Raw genomic sequence first — 19,672 nt, forward strand, 5'->3', positions numbered from 1 at the left:
CTTATTTTTACACTCAGCAGTGCACTCTAACTTTGTGCTGCCTAGATATTTATAACTTATTTTCAAAATGAAATTAACCTACTCTTTGCTCATGTCTTAAAACAGCCTCTGGCTAAAAGCAATTTAATTCTGATTCTAATAAATTAATATTGATCTCTTTGCCTATGACATACCTAAGGATGAAGCAACTAAATGAACGTTAGTGTTAGTTCCATTCCTTTCTCCCTCTCCCTTCATGCTAACAAGCAGGGATCTGGCTAAATGCCAGGCCCAAAAAGAGAAAGGATGATTGAAAGTTTATGGACGGGATATTTTCCATTTTTAAATATTCAGATAAATAAGAGTTGACTGACTTAGATGCAGCACATCAAAATGATGAAAGCATTGAAAAGGCAAATAATTCATCAAACCTTCTGTATATTCCAAATTCTTTAGCTTAGAGTTCAGATGCTTGATTCAAACCTAACTGGGCAACATCCTAGACTTTTCCATACCCATGGCTTTGCTTATGTCAGTCAAACCCTTTCTGTTCAAACTCCAGGGATTAGTCCTGCTCATTATAAAGAGACCAGTTTAATGTCCCCTTAATTTTAACCTGCCTACTATGAGCCCGGCACTTAATAAGCATTGAAAACTCATAGTCTAATGAAGAGGATAATCTCAGGTCAGCTGTGGGATGAAGAGGGTCATAATGTTTGTTTCCAGCTCTATTCCAAAAAGTGGTTAAGAAACAGGGGAAATAGATGGGTGAAAGAAGGATGGATAGTAAACATGGCAATGTGAGTCAGCCTGTGCTAGGTGTGTGGATGAAAGGATTTGGAGCCCTGAGTCACCAGTAAGACCAGGAGCAGGCACCCCAGACGGATGGAGCATCTTCCTGCAGAATTTCTTTCCTCTGTATAGGTAGGTATCTTCCCTCAGGCTAATGGCTTTCCTCTGAAATCATACAGCATTCTCTCCTTGGCATACCTCTGCCTGTTATGTCTTCCCAACCCATCTTTCTGAAATCAAAGGATCTTATAAACAGCCTCTTTTCCTTGTCCTCTTTTTATTTGTACATTCTAGTACAACTAAAATCCCCTAGTGTAAATAAGAACACTCCTTTTTTTTTTTTTTTTTTTTCTGTCACCCAGGCTGGAGTGAAGTGACGGGATCTCAGCTCGTTGCAACCTCCGCCTCCCAGGTTCAAGCGATTCTCCTGCCTCAGCCTCCCAAGTAGCTGGGACTACAGGTGCATGCCAGCACACCTGGCTAATTTTTTGTATTATTAGTAGACACAGGGTTTCACCACGTTGGCCAGGGTGGTCTTGATCTCCTGATCTCAGATCCACCTGTCTTGGCCTCCCAAAGTGCTGGGATTACAGGTGTGAGCCATCACGCCTGGCCAAGAACACTCCTTTCAAGCAGACTCAATGAATAATTTTTATTCACTATCAGATACAATTCGTGCCAAACACAAACATAAACATTTCATATCCTAATCATTAATACTAAACACAACAGTCTAGAGACTACCTGAAGAACTTTTCCTCCCTGCTCTGAGCCACAGCACAATGGTCTCTGTTCCAAAGGATTTGGGTGTGGCTTCATTGCTTAGACAAACTTGGTTTTTCTTCTGTAGGGATCTCAGCAGCAAGACAGAAACTATATTAAAAAAACAGCAGTCCTTGAGGGCTGACAATGTATAAAAGATATATAGTCAATGTCTGTGAATTCTGCTGGCATTGATTGAAACTCCTTTTGTTTTCACATTTAAAATATGATGTCTTAATATGCTTAACTGACTCTATAGTTTTATGTATTTTACTCTTTTGAAATGTACACTTCAAGGCAGGTATTTACAATGGAAAAAATAGTACAACTCAAAATAATAAACAGACTCAATTCTTAACCCATTATCATTTAATCGAAGGGAATAATCAAAGATTTATTTATCATGAGACCATATATCAGAATGAACAGATAACTATAACATATCAAGGAATGAATTTTGCCTTCAGTAAGAAAAATAAAATAGTGCCATTTACAAGTATCACTATTAATTCCCATATATTATCAATATTCAAGAAAACATTCAACAAAGAAACAGTGAATTTGAACAACACTGTAGACCAAGTGACCCTAACAGACATATACAGAACATTCAACCCAACAACTGCAGAATATACATTTCTTTTCAAGCACACATGGAATATTCTCCAGAATAGATCACATATTAGGTTACAAAATAATTTTTAACAAATATATAATTAATGAAGTCATACAAAATATCTTTTTTGACTGCAATGGAATGAAACTAGAAATCAATGGCAGAAGGAAAACTGAAAAATTCACAAATACGTGAAAATTAAACAACACACTTTTGAATAACCAATAGGTCAAATAAATGAATAGTGAAATTGGAACATATCTTGAGACAACTAAAAACAGAAACACAACATATCAAAGCTTATGAAATGAAACAGAAGCAGTATTAAGAGGGAAGTTTCTAGTCACAAATACCTACATTAAAAAAAGAAAGATATCAAACAACCTAAACTTTCTACCTAAAGAAATTAGACAAAGAAGTAAAATAGAGAATAGAAAAACAGTAAGAAAAAATCAACTCAGACTCGGGCTTTTGAAAAGATAAACAAAACTGACAAATCTTTAGCTAGGCTAAGAGAAAAAGAGAGTGAAGACTCAAATAAATAAAACCAGAAATGAAAAGACATTACAACTGATGCTACAGAAATGAAAAAGGTCATACAGACTACTATAAACAATTATAGGTCTACAAACTGGATAACCTAGAAGAAATAGGTCCCTGGAAGCATACAACCCACCAGCCTGAATCATGAAGAAATAGAAAATCCAAGCAGACCTATCTGTAAGGAGATTAAATCAGTAGTATAAAACCTTCCAAAAAAGAAAAGCCCAGGATTAGACGGCTTCATTGGAGAATTTCACCAAACATTTAAGGAAGAATGAATGCCAATCCTCAAATTTTTCCAAATAACTGAAGAGGAGGGAACATTTCTGAACTTTTTTTTATGAGGCCGGTATTACCCTCCTACCAAGCCAGATAAAGACACAGAAAAAAAGAAAATTATAGGCCAATATCCCTGATTAAATATAGATGTAAAAATCCTCAACAAAATACCAGCAAACAGAATTCAACAGTACGTTAAAAAGATCATTTGCCATGACCTAGTGGGATTTATTCCTAGGATGGCACAACATACGAAAATCAATTAATGTGACATATCACATTTACAGAATGAAGGATAAAAATCACACGATCGTCTAAGATAAAAAAGTGTTTGATAAAATTCAAAATCCTTTCATGATAAAAAAAAAATCTCAACAAAGTAGGGATAGAGGGAAATTACCTTAACCTAATAAAGGCTATCTATGAAAAGGCTATAGTTAACATCATACTCAAAGGTGAAAAACTGAAAACTTTTCTATGAAGATCAGGAACTAGGCAAGGATGCCCATTCTTGCCACTTTTATTCAACATAGGATTGGAAATCCTAGCCAGAGCAATTAGGCAAGACAAAGAAATAAATAGCCACCAAATTGAAAAGAAAGAAGTAAAACTGTCCTTACATTTACAGATTATATTATCTTAAATAGAGAAAACCCTAAAGACTCCACAAAAAAAACCTGTGAGAATGAATAAACAAATTCAGCAAAGTTGCAGGATACAAAAATCAACATACAAAAATCAGTTGCATGTCTATACAATGATAATTAACTATCTGCAAAAGAAATTAGGAAAACAATCCCAATTACAATAACATCATACTTAGGAATAGTCTTAACTAAGGAAGTGAAAGACATTCATACTAAAAACTATGAGACATTGATGAAAGTAATTAAAGGAGACATAAACAAATGTAAAGACATCTCAAGTTCATGGATGGAAGATTTAATATTATTATAATTTACATATGACCCAAAGCAATCCATAGATTCAATGCAATACCCGTCAAAATCCTAATGATGTTTTTACAGAAATAGAAAAAAAATTCTAATATCCATATCGAACCAGAAAAGATCTTGAATAGCCAAAACAATCTTGAAAAAGAACAAGGTTGGAGGCAACACACTTCCTGATTTCAAAATATATTACAAAGCAACAGTGATTTAAACAGTATGACAATTGCATAAAGATTGACATATAGATTAATGGAGCAGAACAGAGAGCCCAGAAATACATCCATGGATATATGGTCAAATGATCTTTGACTGGAATGCCGAGAATACAAAATGGGGAAGGAAGAGTCTCTTCAACTAATGGTGTTGGGGAAACTGGATATCCACATGCAAAAGAATAAAATTGGATTATATTTTACCATACACAAAATATCAACTCAAGATGGATTAAAGACTTAAACATAAGACTTGAAACTGTAAAATATCTAGAAGAAAACACAGGGGGAAAACTTCAAGACATTAGTTTTGGCAATAGTTTCATGGATATGACACCAAAAGCATAGGCAACAAAAGCAAAAATAGACAAGCAGCGCTACATAAAACTAAAAAGCTTCTATACAGCCAGGGAACTAATAGTGTAAAAAGGAAACCTATGAAATGAGAGAAAATACTTGCAAACTATGTATCTGATAAGAGGTTACTTTCTAAAATTTGTAAGGAATTCTTACAATTCTATAGCAAAAAAACTAATAACCCAATTTGAAAAAATGGTTAAAGGTCATAATAGATATCTCTCAACAGAAGAAACACAAACAGCCAATATGTACATATACGAAAAGAGGTTCAAAATCACCAATCATCAAGGAAATGCAAATCAATGCAACAATGAGATATCATCTCACACCTCTTAGGATACTATTATCAAAACAACAATGACAAATGTTGGCAAGGATGTGAATAAATCATAACCTTTGCATACTGTTGGTAGAAAAGCTAGAAATGCAGAATGGGGAAGCTGCTACGGAACTGTAGATTCCTCAAGAAATTAAATATTGAACTACTAGGTGATCTAGCAACCCACCTCAGAGTATTTATCCAAAGGAATTGAAATCAGGAACTCAAAGAGATATTAGCACTCCCATATTCACTGCAGCGCTATTCACCAAGATATGGAAACAATTGAAATGTCCATTGACAGATAAATGAATTTGAAAAATACAGTGTAATAGCTGGGCTTGGTGGCTCATGCCAGTAATTCCAACTACTTAGGAGGCTTAAATGGGAAGATCCCTTGAATCAGGAATTTGAGACCAGCTTGAGCAACATAGGGAGACCCACCTCAAAAAAGAAATGCTGTACATACTTACAATGGCATATTATTTAACCTTAAAAAAGAAGGAAATCCTTACATTTTCAACAAAATGAATGAACCTTGAGAACATTAAGTGAAATGACCAAGTCAAAGAAGGCAAAATATTGCATGATTTCACTTATATGAGGTATCTAAGATAAACTCATAGAAGCAAAGAATAGAATGGTGGTTGGCAGAGGCTAAGGGAAGGGGGAAAGGGGATGTTGATAATCAACAGGTATAAAACTTCTGCCCGGAAGATGGACACGTTTTAGAGACCTACTGTACAACATTGTGCCTACAGATAATAATACTGTATCGTAGACTTAAAAATCTGTTAAGAGTGTAGAACCCCATAGTAAATGTTCTTACCACATTAAAAAAGAAAGTGGAAAAAAAAGAAAGAAGGAAGGAAAGAAAAAGAAAGCGAGCGAGAGAGAAAGGATGGAAGGAAGGAAGGGAGGGAGGGAAGAACCATAGCACACTCTAACTTATCTTATCATACGCATCTGGAAAAGGGTTTGCAACATCAGATCCTGGCTAGAAAGGTCACTTTTCAGGTTTGAATTATTGATTCAAAGAATCAATAATTATTATTATTGAAAGAAACCTGTTTCTTTCTTTTCATTTTCTGACAGACTGTTAAGAGATATTTAATAACTAGACACTTACAATGTCTTGGGAGTTAATACTTTCCCCGGCTTTTAGGATACAACATCTTACCATCATGATCACTGCCGCACCCCCACCCCCCCACCCCTTTCCACATTGCTGTTTTTTTGGGAAGAAGAGCATTCCAGGAACCATCACACATTCAGGTAGGGTCAGGGCAGTGAGGTTGTGGGGACTGGGAAGAGTGGACAGAACAGACGAAAGTGTGCCTGATGGAGAGATTGCGTAGAAACTACCCAGCAAGCTGAATAAAATCCCCTCACTGCTTTCAAAGAAGATACCTCTGAGGCTTGATAATTATTTATGCTCTATACTGCAAGAGGATAGGCTTAGGGGTAAATAAACAAATGCTGAAGTCAGTGATCAGGCACATAGTTACTTCAGTCGGTTTCCCATTCCTTTTTTCATGAGAAGCCAGACCAGGCTTCCGGGCAAACAATCAAGGACCTGTGAGGTTTTTTATTCATTTCTGGATGTGACTGCTTCCCATGGAGATGCAGACCTGACTGACCTGTAGATTGCTGTACATGTATGCATGGTTGAACGTTTTTTTAATGAGCTAATAGTAGCTGTTGTTATATTATTGTTATATGAAAAGTTCTCTTTTCTACAATGTTTTATACAAGTTCTTTTAACTCTACAATGAAGTCAGAGTTTTGAAACTCTAGCAATACCATAGTAATTTCTAAGTCTACCTTAATATTTTAGTTCTGTCATTCACTTTCTAATCATCTAATTCACATGAGCAAAAATGGTAATTTCTTTAACATAATACACAGCTTAACAGGTATACAGTTAGGTTTCAGAGAGGGCTATTTCAAAAGTAATTATTTCACAGTTAGTTCAAAACCTTACAACATTCATTACCAAGAAAAAAAAGCATCATATTACTAATTATGACAGGAATGTTAGTTCCAAATTTTTTTTTAAATGCCTTTGTTTCAAAATGAAACAACACAGTGAACACAAAGGCAGAGGAATATGGTGAAGACGCATATGCAAGAAGACAAGTGGCTTTAATAAGAAATGGCTTGCTTTGAAAGTCCTTGCTAAGCTTCATCACTGGGAACTTTCTACTGCAGTAGGTCTTCTCCACTGAGGGGCTTGGGGGCATGGTGGTGGTAGGGAAATAAACTGCTTCCTGTTGAAAAGGAACTTACTACATGCATGTGTCATGTGGAAACATCGATTCCTTCTCCCGTCCTAGGATAAAATGAAAAAGGGGGAAAAAGATATTTTTCATCTGAAAAAGGGAGAAAGACTAACCAAATGGGAAAAAAAAAAAATTGAATTCTCATGATTTGAACAGATATGCACATACACGTTAAATACATGGATTAAAAAATTTTTAGTCTAAATTCTAACATGAATCTAACATGGCCAAACATAGATCAATGATAAGAGTGTGTCATGAACCAACGTTTATAATTAATCCCAAATCTGTGTATCTGAAATCCACAAAAAGAGAATACTATGATCCCATTTGTTCGATAAAAGCCTATTTGTATGTGCGTTTTGAATACATGTATACATTTTTGTGTGTGCTCCCATATATGTGTACATTCTTAGTGCATGGGAATATATGTACATATTCTTGAATTATGTATACATGTGGATACATACAGTATGTGTACAAAAACTGCCAAAAAGGATATCTCAACTATTCAGATGGCTCCATCTTGGTTATTTAGGTAGCTATTTTAAAAAATGAAATAAATACTCATGGACCTACTAGGCAAAATACAATCTGGAATCTTAATAATAATCATATCTATCTACATGATTCAGAGCTCCCCATTCATGCTCTCCCCACCTGAGTTAATCATCACCCTCAACCTCATGTTCATATAACCTTTCCCCTGATGCAAGAATTTAGTCTGGGTATACACCTGTGCTTTTCAATATGATAGCAGCTAGTACCATGTGGCTACTGAGCATTTAAAATTTGATTGAGGAACTAAGTTTTAAATTTAATTTAGTTTAAATGTAAAAACTTGAAGTGGTACAAAATATGTTTATGTTAAACACAATTCCATTGTTTTGCCTACATTTTAATTGAACTGTTCCATCCTATAGGGTACTATGGTTGAAGTTCTCATGGCGGGTGCATGTGTCCTCTCTGGTAGTACATCCCTTGTTTGATTGGTGTCAGAGATTGATTCAGTTCAAATTAATTTTTTCCTATTCACCCAGGTAACACTGTAATGTGTTTGCTGAATGCTTATGGACAGCAGGAGTTATGAGGATCCCTTTCTATATTGTAACTGGTAATTAAATTGAAATTATTATTATTATTTTAATTATTATATAATTAAATATTTTTAGTTAAAAATAAGCACAGTTAAATTTTAAACTCTAAAAAGAAAGCAGAATTGAGAGGAGATGCAGAAACTAGTAACATACAATAAAGAAAAAAGGGACCGAAAGAAGGTATGTTGGAAATTTCATGATGAATAGCAATTGCAATTTGTTAGAAGATACCAAGAGAAAGAAAATGCTGTTTGTTGTATAAAAAAAGGTAAAGATAATATGATTTAAAACAGAATCTGAGCTTATAACTTTGTTTAGCTATAAATGGCTTGGATCTTTACATAGACAAACAATTTTTCAATGGACATATGGTTATTTCAGTTACAGAAATTTTGCCAGAATATTATCAGAAAAGACTCAACAGGTATTATCACAAAATGTAAAAGATTTTCCAATCAAGCCACCAAATAATTGCCTGAAGAATACAAGGTCTTTCTAACAAAACCTAAGACCAACCGATTCAAAATGTAAAAAGCCATTAAAACTTTAGTTTTAGATGAAAGTACAACATAAAGACACTGCCTAATTAATCCTTGAGGTATGCCGCATCTCAGAAGACTTCCTAATTTATAAAGAAATGTCAATTTACAACTTGAAAAACTAAATTCGTGGTTTAGATATTTTTGAATCTTTTATCTCTGTGAAAGAATTTTAGCTAGATATACAAAAATTAAATTCTATCCAGATGGATGGTGCTCCAGCACTGCTAGTTTTTTAAAAAATCTGAATTTTAAAGATTGGAATTTATTGTAATTTTAAAACAAAAGACCAATGTTTTCTTACTGCTTCATTCCACTGTATGATATCTATGTTTTATTTTTTGAAGCAGACTCTTGAAAAGTGTTACAGATACTACTGTTGAATTGTTCAGCATATATTTGCAAATGCTATGGATCAATGCCTGTTAATGGAACTGTTAAAAGAAATAGAAGACAACGAATGTAATAATCTGTGTTCTTTGCCAATGCTTGTTGACTAATAGAAAAGATTCACAAAGATTTGCTCTACTGTTCAAGATTTTACTGAAACAAAAGGAATGCTTGTCAAATATTATTGTTGTTATTATTATTATTATTTTAGGCAGTCTTGCTCTGTTGCCCAGGCTGGAGTGCAGTGGCACGATCTCAGCTCAATGTAACCTCTGCCTCCTGGGTTCAAGCAATTCTGCCTCAGCCTCCCAAGTAGCTGGGATTGCAGGTGCCCACCATCATGCCTGGCTAATTTTTGTATTTTTAGTAGAGATGGCACTTCACCATGTTGGCCAGGCTGGTCTCGAACTCCTGACCTCAAGTGATCTGCCTGCCTTGGCCTCCCAAAGTGCTGGGATTACAGGTATGGGCCACCGCGCCTGGCCAAATATTCAAAAATTAAAGACAAAAACGACTGAGTAACTTTGATATCACACTGCATATGAAACAGCTAAATTTGAAGTTCCAAGGAAATGAAAAGCTGATTTGTGATCTAGCTAAAGAGGAACAAAATTTTAGGCTAAAATTGCAACTTTTCAGAGTGCAATACAATATACAATAATAATTTCATACATTTTCTAACATGAATAAACTTCAAGAAAATTTGCAGATTTATTGAAATTGATAAGATTATTGTTGCTTATCAATTTATGCAAAACCTCTTTGAATTCAATGTTGGTAATATTGACATGTGTTAGTAAATTGATTTAACTTGAACAGACATAGTTTTGAAATCAATATGCTTTTGCTTCAAAGTCAAATCAAGACAAATCAGTTGTGTCAATGTGAATGTAAATATTGCAAGAAAATAATTTCTCACATAATTCAGTTTTTGGAAAACTTTTAAATATGTTTGGAATTATTTGGGTATGTGATCCTACCTTTTGAACTGTAAATTTTAGGAAATATAAATGCAGATTAAATATGTCCAATGAAATGTTTATGTCCAAAATGAGAGATACTGTAAGTCAAGCTTGTCCAACCTGTGGCCCACGGGTTCCATTTGGCCTAGGATGGCTTTGACTGTGGCCCAACACAAATTCGCAAACTTTCTTAAAACATTACGAGATTTTTTTGTCCTCCTCAGTTATTGTTAGTGGTAGTGTATTTCATCTGTGGCCAAAGACAATTCTTCTTCCAGTGTGGCCCAGAGAAGCCAAAAGTTTGTAGCCCCCTGCTCTAAGTGTAAATTACACAACAGATTTAGGAAATTTAGTGCAAAAATGTAAAATATTTCATTGATAATGTCATGTTGATTACATGTTAAAGTGATATAATGAGTTAAATAAAATATATTATTAAAATGTATTTTACCTATTTAAATATGGCCACTAGAAAACTGAAAATTACATATGGAGCTCAGATTTTATTTCTGTTGGACAGCACTGACTGATACATATATCCAGAAACTGAATTATTAATGTGTAAAATATTCCACTGTTTAACACTAGAAAAAGTACCTAACTGTTCTGCAAAGCTGCCCTATCAGTTAATATTCCTACTAGCATTGTATCCTATCCATATCTTCACTAATGATTAGAATTGCCTTGTTTTAAAATTTTTACCAAGTTAATGGGTACGTCATTATGATCTTAATTTGCATTTTTTGGTCACTAATGGTACTAAACATCTCTTCATATGTTAATTGGCCATATATATTTCCTCTTCTGTGAAACGTTTGCTCATGTTTCGGCCATTTTTCTTTGGTATTTTTCTGTTTGCGCTTTTCTTACTGATTTATTGGTTGTTACTATTGAAGACCCTGAATATAAAATTAAATATAAGATTCACTTACTCTTCCGTCTCAGAATGTGTGATCTGCCCACTTTGGCCTCCCAAAGTACTGGGATTATAGGTGTGAACCACCATACCCAGCTCACCACTTTTTTCAGCTTTTCGCTGCAGATTCTAGTCAGTGTAATAAAGTAGGAGAAAGAAATACAAGGCATTCAGATTGGGAAGGAGGAAGTAAAACTGTCTTTATTCACAAGACATAATTGTCTATGTTACAAAATGTGGTGTAATCTACTAAAAAGCTACTAGTAGTAATAAGTGAGTTTAGTAAGGTTGTGGCATATAAGATCAATATAAAAAATCAATTGTATTTGTATATGTTAAGATAATTGAAAATTCAAATTAGAAAGGCAGTATCACTTAAAATAGCATCAAAAACATGAAATGTTAGGGATGCATCTGGCAAAAAGGTACAAGATCTTCACAGTGAAATCTACACAATATTGCTGAGAGAAATTAAAGAAGACCTAAGCAAATGGAGAAAAATACTGTGTTCATTTGTTGGAAGACACAATATTGTTAAAATACCAACTCTCTCCAAATTGATATATAATTCAATGCAATGCCAATCAAAATGTCAACAGATTTTCAAAAAAAAAATTGGTGGAAACTGACAAGCTAATTCTAAAATTCATATTGAAATGTACAGAGGCAAAACACCCTTGAAAAAGAACAAAGTTGGATGGCTAACACTACCTGATTTCAAGTTACATTTATCAAAACAGTGTTGTATTGGCATAAATATATGCAAAAAGATCAATGGAATAGAATACAGAGTCCAGAAATAAGCCTGCACATCTATGATCAATAATTTTTCAACAAAGTTGCAGAAGTGTTTGAACAGAGGTGGGAAGATTGGATATCCATAGCACCACTACCACCACCACACAAAGCTCTTCAACACTTCAAACCCTTATCTCACACCACAAACAAAAATTAACTCAAAAATCATAGTCCTAAACCCTGAAACCTAAAATTGTGAAACTTCTAAAAGAAAACCTAGGAGAAAATAACTGTAACCTTGCATTAGGCCAAGAATTCTTAAATATGACACCAAAAGCACTATCCATAAAAGAAAAAAATTGATAAACTAGACTTCATTAAAATTTAAAAACTTTGATACTTTGAAAGATACTATGGAGAGAATGAAATGACAGGTCACATGCTTAAAGAAAATATTTTCAAATAGTATATATGATAAAGGACACATTCATAATATATAAAAACTCTCTATACAATAAATATGAAAAAACTAGCCCAATACAAATATGGGCAAAAGATTTGAACAATACTTCATCTAGGAAGATATATGAATGGCAAATAAGCACAGGAAAAGATGTCCAACATCATTAGTCATTAGGGAAATAAAAATTAAAACATAAAACACCTGATATAATATCTAATATGAAAGTGATTGATCACACTAAGCTCACGAGGATGTGGAACAACTGTAACACGACACCCGCTGCTGGTGAGAATGAAAATGGGACAACTAGTTTAGAAAAGTTTGGCAGTTTCTTAAAAAGTTAAACAGACACCCACCATAGAGCCCAGCCAGTTCCATTCCTAAGTAATTATGAAAGAGAAATAAAGCATATGTCCAAACAGAGACCTGTACACAAATGATCAAAGCAGCTTTATTTATAATACCTAAGAAATAGAAACAAACCAAACGTCTATCATCATTTGGATGGTAGTAAACAAATTGTTGTAGATCCAAACAATGAAATATTACTGAGTAATTAAAAAGTAATGATGTATTGATATATACGATAACATGGATAAATCCCAAATTAATTATGCTGAGTGACAGAAACTGTATGTGTGTGTGGGGGGGTGTATACACATTCATTTATATAAAATTCTAGAAGAAGGAAACTAATTTATAATGACAGTGTAACAGTGGTTGCCAGGGGATATGGGGGCAGAAAAGGACAGGAGGGAGAGATTACAAAAGGTCATAAGGAAATTTTGGAAGTGATGGAAATATTCATTATCTTAATTGTGGCAGTAGTTTCAAGAGGGGATAAAAATGTCAAAACTTACTTTACACACATGCAATTTATTATGCAAGGATTATACTTCAGTAAAGCTGTTAATTTTAAAACTAATTACAATTAAGTAAAAAATAAAAGTTCAGTTTCTTATACTAGTCACATTTCATGTTCTTAGTAGCCACATGTGGCTAGTGGCTACCATTTCAGCACAAATACAGAACATTTCCATCATTGTTGAAAGTACTGTTGGATAACACTGATCTAACTCATACATAAAACAGCATCTGTTTCTTTCATTTCTCCTCCACCTACCTACCCCAAACTTTAGGGATGGTAATAAGCAAGGCAGTATGGCACTGATACATAAATTACCCGAGAACTTTAAAAAACAGATTTTATTACGTTAGTTTTAATGTAACTTTGCTGTGGAGCAAAATATACCTTCTATTCATAAACATATAGCACACTGTTTCCTCATTTAGATATCACAGCTTCTATGGATTATATTTAATTAGTTTCCTCCAAAGCTCAAGTTGATGTCAATTTTAAACTAAATGATATGGAAAGAAATGAAACAGATAACTCCCTCTTGGAACTTACTTTCTCCTTGTAATCAAAGTACTTATTGCTTTGCTATAACTCCTAAGTGAGAATATATATTTTTTCATATACTCATAATATCAAAATATTATGTTACATATGCAATTGAATGTTCCCATTTAAAAGAATCAAGTATATAACTCTTACACAACACACAGAAACACAAGCTTCAAATGTGAGAACAGATATTAACATAAACACCATGTATGCACTGAAATGTTTCACATTCATTAAACAGTTCATAAAATTAGGACGGAGAAGTTGTTAAACTATATTCTATATTCTTACTGAAGCTTTTTCCCTTCCTGCACTATAGCTCTTAGTTTTCAGAGTTAGAGGTGATTGTATCTCAAAAAAAAAAAAAAAAAAAAAAAAAAAAAAAATTGAACTCAATTTTCTGCCCTCATTCTGTGTTGTCTACGGAAGAGTCTCTGCTTGGAGTTTTTGTTTCAATATACAGAATGCAGGGCTGAAATCCTCAACCATCCTTGTTCCAAAGCCTGATACACAAACCTTTCATATATATTTTGATGTCTGAGTCATCTCTGTCTTAGAAATGGAATACGGAAAAAGGTAACTGGGGTAGGGGGAAGAAGGGAGGTTGCTGGCCAACGTAGACAAACCAAGGCGACCTCCGAACTGTGTATTGTAGTAGATAAGCAAGAAGTACGAAAATAGAAACCAAGTCCCTCTGTTGTTTGCAGAAGCAGAACTCAGAAGCCAGCTTCACTTACTTTTTTACACCGACAGAGCCATTTTCCTTGTTTTCCATGTCAACAGATAGCATGGGAAGGCTGCAGGGTTCCTTTACTTCAGCAACTAATCAATAAGGGAGAAAAGCTTGTGTTTAATTCTCAGAAAGTGAGAGAAGAATATATATTCTGAATCGGAAACATAATGGTCCCTTTTACAGCTTCACACCAGTTCACGTATGTTTGTTTAAATCTCCAGTTCCCTCGGCGATTGGAGAGACGTGATTAAACCTAAAGAACTGGAGGAGACGGATTGGGGTGCTTTCATCTGTACTGGCACTCCCTGCCTTGACAATAAGCATTTGCAAATGAAATTGAATCCTTGTTGAAAACAAGTGCTGTGTGAACTGGCACAGCTTCTCCTGGGTGCCTAGCTCTCACTTAAGACACTGCAACTCATAAATGAGTCAAAGTAGAGAAAAACAATCCCCCTTTTCCTTCCCCCCTCCCATTATGGGCTGTGATTTGTTTTTTCTTATTGCATTTGTTTTTTTTTGTCCAGTCCCCCTTGCTCCTAGATTTTTTCATTGCAATGCAGAAGGACACTTAAAGCTTTTGTCAGTAAGTATTCCCCTACCTCACATTCTCAACGAAAGCCTCAAAAACCCGTCTGTGAGATGGCCATGCTGTGGTAAAGCAGGAAGCTCACAAAAAATGCCAGATAGCCCTTAGCACAGAAAGGTGGTGCTGGGGTGTGTGTGTGTGTGTGTGTGTGTGTGTGTAAGAAAGAGTAGGTAGCTCATTAGATTTATGAAAAATCATCAAAACATTTAAGGAGATATTGTAGCATCCATCATTCTGTCTTTTTGTTTAGTAGGATGAGGGCTGTGAAAAATTAAAAGCCTTCCACAATTAATATGCAATTAGCAAAATGAAAAAGCTACGAACAAAACTACTTTAAGAAAAAAAAAAAAAAAAAAAAAAAAAAAACGGAAGAAACAGTCCCGAAATGTGTTTGCTCTTATTCAGTTGAAGCCATAAATTAAATACATTTCCACTGAAATCACTTTATACTTCGGCACTCCTTCTCTAGGGATTACTCTGACATGGCAAGTGCATCATTTAGTATATTCGCAAGATTTTATCACTGTTAGAGAAGTAGATGATTAACAAATAACACTGTAAGTGTGGGATAATTTTCACTCCTGAAACACACACATACACACAAACTTCCAGTTGCTAAACCACTTAGATCATTGATAGAGAAATCCAACATTTAATATATAGATAGATATTAGCATACATTCACACACCGTTACAGAGTAGACAGGAAGATAGTGCTGCTGCTCCATGCTAACAGAATATGATTTCACTTCAGTTGGAAACTGTTACACATTCACCATTTTCTAAGCATCTCAGAAAACAAAACAAAACAAAACACTCACACTGATACTCTGCAACATCACACTACATTGTCTTATTATTATTACTATTATTTTCTTTTTTTGTGGAAGAGTAAAAAGAAAACCTACCTATAAGCAACTAAAAAATATCATTTTTTATAGGCTTATCAAGAACAGCCAAAGAAACCCCAATGTTTTCTTTCACAAAGTAGGCTGGCAAAGGAATTCAATAAGGAGGTACAATTTGACACAGTGAAATAAAACCAGGCTGGCTCTCAGCCAACATGACGTTAGGAATCACACACAAGCTGCACCAACTGCCTTCTGGTTCATGGCTGACTTTTTAAAGCTACAGTGTGCCTGTTCACTTTTGCTAACTACCTTCAGCACAATTAGTGCAAGAGAATGAGTCAGGAGTCCAAAATCTGCAGAATTCTCCCTGCACCTGTCTTGTACAAAGAAAAACAAGCTCTCTCAATAGCTTCTTATTTTCTCCCTCCCCTTCATTGTTGCTGCATGATAGGTCTTAGCTGTTGTTCTGAGCATGAATGTCATGTTTCAAACTATTTCGTTTTCTCCCCAGAGGGAAAAATAAGAGTGAGAACCCAGTGCTTATGGGCTATAACCAGAGAACACTTGGAAGCTGCAGTTCCATGTTACTCTTTTTTTCCTAATAGAGATTGGTGGACAAAGTTCCCAGGGCTGGCTTTTAAGTAATCTCTTTGTGAGAACAAGGAAAGCACTGCCCAGCAGCAAATCCTTTTACTTCATTATGCAGGAAGTAACATATTTCAGAGAGGATGCAAAATAGATGACCAGATCTCCTGAAAACGCCCACATTCTTTTATTTTGGCATTTATCCTGCCAAATGAAGCCAGCAAAAATTCAGACCGAAACAAACAAAACCTTATTCTACAAAATGAAAACAATTAGTTCTGGGAGGTTTAATTTTAACTGTTTATCCCAGTTGCACAAAAAGCATAATTCAAGAAATTCAACCAACACTTACCATCTATGAGTACCCGGTACTATATTTGTTGCATATGAGTAGAAAGACATTATGCCCACCCCAAAATTCATAGTCTCTCCCGCCATCATCCTAAATACCAAATCAGCAAACTGGGAGGTGGAGCAGAGAGGCTGGGCAAGATCTTTTGTTTAAGTTACCCTGGTCATTCTCACAGTTTCCGTGCTTGGCTTAAACCACTTTTCCAGGGGAATAATCTCATCCCATAAATGTTCTGCACATACACAGAAAACATACATGGTTGCCTCTTCATTGAAATAAACATCAATCAACATTTGTACACTTTTAGGTCAAGATGGTCAACAAAACTATTCAAAACAGGACACAGAACACAGGTTTCCCAGAAAGATCTTGGAAAAGTTATGTGTTGCTGTAATATGCTGTAGAATTCAGGTAGAATCCGAGGAGAAAGTCGCCTGCCTCCCTTTTTAAAAATAATCTTTTAGGACATTAGAAGATCAACTTTGATCTAAATTTGGAACCTGAATTTCAAGGTCAAAAATTGGTCCTTTACTTATTCCAGGAATTATATTAGGAATTTTCGACTTCCTTAAAGATCACTGCCGAGAAAGATTTCAAATATTTGCCATTGCTCTCTTGAAAAGGCAAACAATAGTAATCTAGGAACCAATTAAATATTTTTGAGCACTATTTTTGAGCACGGGTCAGGCATGTGGATCTTTCACCACTGCTGATCTCAAAATGATGGACTCTGATGGAGATAAAGAGCTCTTTCAGTAACAGATTCCATAATGCTTTTGGACTTGATCTGAAATTCCTGAACTATTCTCCCAGTAAATCCAAATTGGAAGCGAGTTGGACTGGGAGTTCTGTGTTCTGGGAAGCTGGAGTTCTCCTGACAGTGCTGCTCAGAACAAAAGCATGTTCAGCTCTCCACTCTTGAGGGGGAAAAGGCAAAGGGACTGTAGTTACACCCAGCTCTTCCTGAGACACAGCCACAGGAGAAAGGATTCTGTGAAGTTTTTCCAAGCATCTCTTCCTACATGTACAAAGGGACATCCCCTCCCATCTGGCCCGCTGTGATCAAAAGTTTGCCTGTTACACAACAGTAAAGTTTCAGAAAGTGTTGTAGGAAGTTAATCCCGTGGTATAAAAAGTGAGCCACAAAGACATTCTAAATTATGACAACAGGAGGTTTCACTTACCAGCTAGTTTCTAACTTTGGTAGTAAACTGACACTTGTGAATATAAATATATATATATATATACACACACACACTAGTACTCACACACTCCCTCCAACAAACTGACATCAATCCTCTGCTGATAAAAAGTGTGTGTAGTGTGTAGCACAAAATATGTGTGTGTAATGTGTGTACTATGTGGTGTACTTTGTGTGTGGGTGTGGTACATATGTGGGTGTGTATGTAGTGTGTGGGGGTGAGGGAGAGAGGCAACCAAACAAGACCTTCTGATCCAGCACATTATGGGATATGCTGAAATAACTTTGGAGATCTTGAAATCTCCAAATTATATGCTGAAATTAACTTTGGTGTCAGTATTCTGGAACAGAACTTTCGACCCACTTGGGAACGGGCTCAGATAGGGAGAGGGGAGGCGGTTAGGAAGGGCGGGAAGCTGTTGACTTTGATTGGCTTCTTTTCTAGATCAGCATTCATCCCCCAGGCAGAAAGGACTAGCCTAGGGAACCAGCGCGGTTCCAAAGGAGCCGCCGGCCCTGCCTCCCGGGATCTGACCCCAGGTGCGTCCAGCCTGAAGTCGCCCGAGGGCAGGGCCGACCTCACCGCGCCGGGAATGGCGTCTCAGGGGCAAGTAAGAATTGGCCCGGAGAGGGGACGGTAGGGGCAGAAGACGCCAATTGCCTCTTGGACCAGCAGCGCCGGCCCAGAGCCACACGACTCTCTGTGGCACTGGGGACAGAGCGGGGAAAGTTTCTGGCTAAGACTTTCACGGAGAGACGGTTCGCTGGCGTTTAGTGTGGGGGCTCCCCGGGAAAGCCGGTCTTTGGAAAGTCGAGGGTGTAGGTGTGGCGCTCTCGGGGCACCCCGCCGAGTCGTGCCACCACCCCGTCCCGCTCCCCGAGCACTGCCAGCAGCCCCAGGCGAGCCCCGGCTCTCCGTGGGGCAGGGCACGCTTCTGCCCCCATTCCACTCCACGGTGAGAGCCCACGTCCGTGGGTGCAACGAGCTGTAGGAGCACCGGACACGGCCAAGATGAGGGAGGGCAGAGCGGTTTTCATTGCGGCATTTTTCGTTTCCCTCCATCCTGGAGAGAGGAGAGGGCGGGCGCCTTCCCACGCCCTGGCCGCACAGGCGGATTACTTACCTCCCCGCATGGCCGCGCTGGGAGGTTTGCCCCGCGCGGAGCTCCGCGGCCGCCACGCGCAAAGCCCTGGTGCAGCCGGGCGGACGCGCGCGGCACGCCGGGAGTTGTAGTCCACCGCGGGTCGGCGGGGGTCGGAGGGGCGGGGGCCCCCAGGAATGGGGAAGGCCAGGACTAGAAGGGACAAGACCTGGGCGGGACAAGGGAGGATATTTGCAAAAACTTAAAACTTCCAGGGACCTGGGGGGAGGGGAACCCTCCTAGAGAGATTTTTAAAGTGAGGGTTTTTTAGGTTAATACCATTTTCCTCCTGTCTTACTCCCTTATCACAACCCCAATGAAGTTTTAAGCTGGACTCTGGCAGTAATGTTAAGTAGAGATTTTCCCTGCCAACTTCATATTATTTAGGGCTCTATTCTCCCTTTATCTTGAACACAGATGTGCCATTCTCTGCTTGGACGCACACAGAATATTCTTGCTCACAGAATATCTCAGTTGAAGCCCTGAGCATGTAAAAGGAAGGTGAGTAGTTAGTTGCACCTTACACGTGCAGGGTGCTTTATAGCTCTCTTTACAAAGCACTTTGTACTTGATTGGTTCATTATATAAGAACCGTAAAGCAAGCCTGAGAGT

General features: G+C 36.8%; 1 protein-coding gene across 3 annotated transcripts in view; it reads right to left on the reverse strand.

Annotated features, from left to right (window-relative positions):
- SAMD13 (sterile alpha motif domain containing 13) overlaps positions 1 to 19,238 on the reverse strand; it is a 49,725-nt gene extending 30,487 nt beyond the window's left edge. The window contains exons 1-2 of one of the 3 annotated variants that reach the window (XM_023208660.2): positions 19,043 to 19,238; positions 14,348 to 14,432 (exon numbers count right to left, since the gene is read on the reverse strand). In XM_023208660.2, the coding sequence (XP_023064428.2) occupies positions 14,348 to 14,432; positions 19,043 to 19,052 (95 nt within the window). In that variant the 5' untranslated portion in view covers positions 19,053 to 19,238. Of the gene's footprint in view, positions 1 to 14,347; positions 14,433 to 14,942; positions 15,011 to 15,837; positions 15,984 to 19,042 lie in introns of those variants that run through there. The other 2 variants (XM_023208671.2, XM_023208663.2) reach the window with 2 other exon arrangements.
- Between the last annotated feature and the right edge of the window lie 434 nt (positions 19,239 to 19,672).

The sequence above is a fragment of the Piliocolobus tephrosceles genome, chromosome 1 (genome assembly GCF_002776525.5).
Source record: "Piliocolobus tephrosceles isolate RC106 chromosome 1, ASM277652v3, whole genome shotgun sequence".
Classification (NCBI taxonomy): Eukaryota; Metazoa; Chordata; class Mammalia; order Primates; family Cercopithecidae; genus Piliocolobus; species Piliocolobus tephrosceles.